Source organism: Rhododendron vialii, chromosome 9a (genome assembly GCF_030253575.1).
Source record: "Rhododendron vialii isolate Sample 1 chromosome 9a, ASM3025357v1".
NCBI classification, from domain to species: Eukaryota; Viridiplantae; Streptophyta; class Magnoliopsida; order Ericales; family Ericaceae; genus Rhododendron; species Rhododendron vialii.
This window is the reverse complement of record NC_080565.1, coordinates 4495360-4502164: the sequence shown is the minus strand read 5'-3', so window position 1 is coordinate 4502164 and position 6805 is coordinate 4495360. Positions and strand designations below refer to the sequence as shown.

Below are 6805 nucleotides of genomic sequence, written 5' to 3'. Positions count from 1 at the left end.
ACTCCACAATGGGAGAAAACTAACAGAAAAAGAAAACAAAAAACTAACTACGATTCACCACAAAGTCCTACTTATTACCATCCAACCGGGGACGAGAAGAGCACGGCTGCCTCTGAACCACCACGAACCAGCTCCGAGTTCGCTAAGGAAGACACCACGTCACACGAGCCGCCGGGGCTGGACTGCGTCGCCGGGGTTGCCGAAGCTGAAGCTACGAAGCTAGAAAGGGCGTGGATGGATCTGCGATTCTGCATATTCGAGTCCTATGGCGCCGATGCCTCCAAGAGGAGGAGCAAACATGGCGTTGTATCAAATTAATTGCTTTCACTAAGGAGCAAACAAGATTTGATGAAGCAAATGAAATTACATCAACAACAACTAGTAAAATTACATCGACAAAAACATATGGATTGAATGCAGCACAACATGCAACTTCGATAATATTGCAAGGGAAATTACATCAACAACAATTGATCACCAAATAAAATTGTTGAGACACATAACTAAACATAGAGGTGCGCAGAAAGTCGAGGCTCAACGACGACAACGATTGGGATCTTCCTATGCGTAGTCAGTCCAAATTCTTCCTCCATCTCCACATCTTCCGGCTTCACCAAATAAAATTGTTGAGACACAGAACTAAACATAGAGGTGCGCAGAAAGTCGAGGCTCAATGACGACAACGATTGGGATCTTCCTATGCGTAGTCAGTCCAAATTCTTCCTCCATCTCCACATCTTCCGGCTTCACATTATCAGGTAATTTCCAACTAAATCCATGTAGCAAGTTAGCCAAGGTCGAGTGGATCAACATTAGTCCAAGCCGGTAGCCAGGGCACATCCTTCGGCCTGAACCAAAAGGCAATAGCTCAAAATGGTGCCCTGTCACATCGATATTTTTTCCCAAAAACCGCTCTGGTAGGAACTTTTCCGATGCCTTCCAATATCTTGGATCTCTGCCTATACTCCATGTGTTTACAAACACGGTTGTTCCTTTGCGAATATTGTAACCGGCAATTTTGCAATCTTCGGTCGAGAAATGGGGTGAGAGGAGTGTACCAACCGGGTGAACCCTCATAGTCTCCTTTACTATTGCACCAATGTAGGGAAGGTTTGGGATGTCATCCTCTTCCACCCACCTATCTCTTCCAATGACTCTGTCCAACTCTTCAGTTGCTTTTCGGAGGAGTTGTGGTTGTTTTAGGAGCTCAGATATTGCCCATTCCACTGTGATTGCTGATGTATCCGTTCCGCCAAGTATTGGGTCCTGAAGTTAGTGAAGAAAGCAAGAGATTGTCAACCGATGAGAGATGGTTACGAACGTTGCAAAATATGGTATCGGGGAGTGCAATTTTGTCCACTCTAAAAAATGGTAAACATACTGAACCTCGCTATGATTATATGGTCTGTTTATTTGATAAGAGTTTGTTTTTTCAGCTACTCTTTGAAAAACCAACTGAATTGAACATCATCGAAAGCATTCAATTTTTGATATGAAATTCAAGAATATAGTTCTGAATCAAAGCAATGATACAAAGCACTCAATTCTTTTTATACGAAATAGAGTTGATTTTTCGTAAGATTAAATTTTAAAAATATACACTCTGAAAAAATAAATGGGTTTAATCATGAAAGTAGCTAGGGCATGGTATTTTCTTCACGGGAATTAGTTGTAGCGATCTTGAATTTTCAACAATTATCTTGGACCAAAAAACATATATACTTAATTGTCTGAATCATCCATATCGTTGAGTATTAGCCGTGAATCAGTCCGTGAACCAAAAATGGACCGATACATAACATAAATCAGTCGATACTCATGCGATTTTTCATCTCAACGGTATAACGGTCTAAGCCAATGATTTCAATTATTGATATACTTGAACTAGGCTTCAAAGATTAAGAGAGAGCAATAAAAAAAGTACCTGTAATAAGCCCTTGATACCATCACTATTTAGCTTAACCTCAAGATTTGGATCATCAGCAAGTTGCAAAACAACATCCACCATATCCTTGGCTACAAAATTATCCTTATTAGCTTCCCTCTTTGCCTTGTGATCAGCTATCACATGATCATGAAACCTGTCAAATTTCTTGTGCAGAGCCTTCATCCTCTTCACATAACCCTGCAAATCCAAGAAACTAAGCCATGGTATCCAATCCCCAATATTGAACACCCCACCAAGCAAAAACCACTCGTCCACCATCTCCTTAAGTTCTTTCAGCTTCACCCTTGAAGAAGACCAATCCGATTCGGATTCGCTGAAGTACTTTTCTCCCAACGCCATTCGGCTTACATTCGTCAATGTGAAACAGGTCAATTCTTCCCTGATTACGGTTTCCCTTCCCGAGAGGGCATAAAGGCGCGACATCAGAGCGCGCCTTTCCTCCACTCGAATGTACTCGTAGGAGTCAATTCGCTTCGTGCTGAAAAGCTCGTTGAGGTAGAGTCTCCTAGCTAGACGCCAGTGGGGGCCGTTAGGGGCCCATGCCATGTCGGAGTAGTTGTAACTTGTGTATTTGCCTGCTGCAAGTGCGGGTCGAGAAGCGAAGATTTGGTCGTGTGTTTGTAAGATTTCCTTGGCCATTTCGGGAGAAGAGACGACCACGATGGGAAACGAGCCGAATTTGAGTTGCATTATTTCGCCGTATTTTTGGGATAAGTGATGGAATGATTGGTGGGGAATTGAACCTACCAAGTTTAAGTTGCCTATGATTGGCCATGGCTTGGGGCCAGGCGGATATTTTTGTTCGTGGCATCGGAGGTGGCGGCGGCCGAGGGTGGTGGTGAGGTAACGGAAAAGGGCAATTAAAGCTAGCCATGTTAAGGCTTGAACAACACAAGTAGGGTCCTCCATTGGGAGTTGATGATGGTAGTGGTCAGGGTGGTGATCAAAGTTTGGAGACCTTATGGAATTTAGGGTGGTGCACGTGTTTTGCGTCAAGTTTGTCAATATAAAGGATTTCCCCCTCCCCATTTTTATAAGTCAAGTGTCTAAGTCAGCTTACACACACTTTGATTAATTCTGGAAGACCGATTCCAGTACGGTCTACTTGCGAAAGTGCCAAATAAAACCAAAGGAAAGCCTCTGTAAGGATTTTTTGAAGAGCAGATTTTTCTAGTCCATAAAAGACATGAGAAGGATTGAATAAGGTGGCCCTCAGACTTCCCTTGCATACTGCCTCTATCTAGCTCTTCTTGCCTTCAAATGCTTGTCAGCTTGCTTCTCCCCCTAATTTGTTGTACTTCTCCTAATCTTAACCTACGAATGACATAATTAAGTGAGACAAAAAATGCAAAACTTGAAACACTTTGGAATGATATTTTAGGGGCTTTACATTTCTTTTGGTGTCAAGGTTTGTGGATGCGTTTTCATATCTCCAAAGTGTAGAATCTACGATGAGACTCAAAGAACGGAGAAAGAAGAAGAAGAGTTACTTACAAACAATAAGAAGTGTTTTATACCAGATTCAACCTACAATCAAAACCCATACTCAGATACTCTCTCAACACCAATCATTCATCACCCTTGTTCTATCTCTCTTTTCAATGCCCAAGAAAACATAAATGAGCTAACAAAGCCTGCCTTTTCTCTTGTTCATTGATTTTTCTCTCCTTACAGCTTCCTCTGTCTAACAATCTCATTACCTAACAATCTCCAAACATGCACTTTCTTTCTTCCTCTCTCTCCTTTTCAGCTTCTCTTTTATCCTCATGCCTTTTTCCCCCTGGTCTAGCACTGATCCGTCTCCAAATAGTCCATAAAAAGTTGCTATTCCAAGACAAACAAAATAAAAATCCACATCACTCTTGTTGTACGCGTTAAGTTTCGTATTCAATATTAATGGAGTGCAAATGTTAACAGACGACAAATTTCTTTTGTAGTTGGAATATATTTGGGGAAGTTGAGGGGTCATATGTATTACTAACGTCTTGGTATTATGAACATATATAGAGTGTACGTAACTCGTGATTTTGGTCAAATGACATAAGGTATATTGATCTTCTTATACGGAAAGAAGACAACTTGTTAGGGAACCGAAATCCTGTTGAGGTGATTTTAAAACTTAATTTGCAAAAGTTAAATGAGGATTGGTATACCAAATTGGGCTAGACTACTTGTTTCTTTTGTTAATGGGTACAAGAACTTCTAAACCAGGCTTATTTCAGACTTCAACTTTTACCCGGAGGTCTGGAGAAAGCTGCAATCGATAGGATTTCGCAAATCCTCCCCTTCTCGAAAGAAAGATCGTGAAATTCTTTTTTTCTTCCTGCAGGGATCAGGAGATTGGATCTAGCCGTAAAAAGAATGATAATTGGTATAAATAACTCACTTCTTGGTCTTCGATCCCCTCAGTCACTACAAACGCCCCTGATTAGTGCAATAGAATGTGTCTATTTATCTATCTCTTTAACTCGAAATGAAAGCAAGTTTTAAAAAAGGATCTTAGAGTACGTTAACTCTTGAGGTTGCTCACAGGCCTAGATTTCCCTAGAATGGAATAGAACTTTTAAGCAGGTTGAAACCTGAGAGTCCAAAATGACAAGCGGGCACGTTTGCACAGTACTCCATACACTAATTTGGCTACGGTAGATTCTCATATCAACCTGACTTGTACTAAAGATTTGACCAAAGGCATTGCTAACCATTGTCAATGAGCTTGATATAATTGGCTTAGAACATCTCTAGTGGTTTGGTTAAAAATTATGTGTTATATGACATAAAACGTATGAAGTGGGTCCTATTTATTGTTTGTTAAGAGTGTATAAATTTAAAAAGTGAATATGTGTTGTAGTGGTGTAGTTAAAAATATGTTGTAGTGTGTGTGTAGAATTCCCTTCTCCTAAGGACCACTTTAACTTAATAAAATGAGGACCTCCCTTTCCCGATAGAATTTCGATAATCCAAGCCGCTCAATGTGTTTAGAACGTAATTTTAAATGTACCCGTGAAAAATCAGCAAAAAAAAAAAAGACCGGAAAAGCTTCATCCGAGCAGTTTTTGTTTGTTTTTTATCGAACGGTTCAAATAAAAACTGCTCGAATGAAGCCCTTTACGGTCATTTTTTTTACTGATTCCTCACGTATACTCTTAAAATCACATTTTGAACACATTGAGCAGCTCGGATCATCGAAATTCGAACGAAAAATGGGAGAAATGGAGAGGTCCTTATTTTAGTTAAAATAAGGACCTCCTCATTTGAAAATAACTGTATATATATATATATTAATGTGGACCCATCCCTTCCCCTCTCTCTCTCCCCTCATTCGTCCCCCCCCTCTCTCTCCTGCCATGCCAGGCTTGCCAGCCCTCTCTCTCCTCTTCTCTCTTTTTCTCTCTCTTCTCTTTGTATTGCTAACTACGTTGCTATAGTTAACCATGCATTTAACTTTTGTTAAAGTTAGCAAGCCCTTAGCACAACCACAAGAAGCAAAAAATCAAGCAAAAGTTAGCTACCTGATTTTTGTCAGTAAAATCTGACCCTAATAATGGGTTAACATAACCCATTAGAGATGCCCTTACAAACATATGACCTTGATCATTTTAGGATTTAGGATTTAGGATTTTCTCTCAGTGCACGGCCTTCAATAAATTTTCTCTCAATTATTATTTTCATTTTCCTCTCTATCTCTTCCTACACATTACCCAAAATTTTAAAACCAAAATCCCAAAACGGACAAGCCCTATAGGACTCTGTTAATGAGCATTTATGATGGCACTTGATGAATTCCACGTGCATAATCCCTAGTGGCCCCAAAATTTGAAATGGTTGGCCTCCTTGGTATTCGAACGTGCGACTTCATGGTCAAGAACTTATTGCTTTATAATGCCGACTTTACCAATCCCTCAGGATTTACCAACTTCTCTTTTCCTCTTTCCTTTTTGTCCATTTCCATTTTATAAACGAATGTTCTTGTTGTATGAAAAAAGCCAAAAGATGAACTAATAACCTTAGTTTAATCGACGACATCAGTCAATTAAAGGTAGATCTAACATTGCCTTGTATCTAATTACTCATTCCACCAACAAAAATCATAAAAAACTTAATGCATTTTACCATTTTGTTTCCTCAAAAAAAAAGTTTTAGCATTTTACAATCTCGTTTTTACTAACAAAAAAATTGCCAACAAAAACTTTTTTTGCTACAGTAACTCTACTCACAAACCCATCAATAGCTTATTCACTACCGGAAACAACTTGACATTGCTCCACAATTTATTCACTACCGGAAACACCTAACAACTTCTCAACCACAAATAAAAATCTACAATTATTTCATTACCAAAAATACCCCCAAGGAGCAAACAAGATTTGATGAAGCAAATGAAATTACATAAACAACAACTAGTGAAATTACATCGACAAAAAACATATGGGTGGATACCCTTCTTAGACGTGTAAAATGCAGGCACAACATCGGTAATATTGCAAGCGAAATTACATCGACAACAACTAGTGATGAACAAATAAAATTCTTCAGACAAACAACAACATTTGAGGCTCCGTTCTTGTAAACTTACAAATCTGAAACTTATTTTGGTATTTTTTACTTTTCGTAAATTTTTATTTAGCTTTTTGTCATAATTTTTGGGGTTAATCATTCGTCTTGAAAACGACGAATCAGAAAAGTATAAAAATATAGACCGATATTGAAAAATTCATATAAGACGGCATTTTAGACAAACAAGACAGATGTTTAATACTTTTTCCGTCTTTAGTGATTTTTTTTTTGCTTTCGGTCATAATTTTGTACTTCAAAGATCCTCCTCTCGTTGACACGGACAATTAATCCATAAAAATATCA

The 6805-nt window shown here is 39.0% G+C and overlaps 1 protein-coding gene across 1 annotated transcript; it reads right to left on the bottom strand.

Annotated features, from left to right (window-relative positions):
• Nucleotides 1–603: 603 nt before the first annotated feature.
• LOC131299920 (dimethylnonatriene synthase-like) lies at nucleotides 604–2992 on the bottom strand. The gene is made up of 2 exons (XM_058325495.1): nucleotides 1925–2992; nucleotides 604–1266 (listed from the first exon to the last, which is right to left on the bottom strand). Exons 1-2 carry the CDS (start codon nucleotides 2975–2977, stop codon nucleotides 640–642), a joined length of 1680 nt encoding a protein of 559 aa, XP_058181478.1. The 5' UTR covers nucleotides 2978–2992; the 3' UTR covers nucleotides 604–639.
• Nucleotides 2993–6805: the final 3813 nt, after the last annotated feature.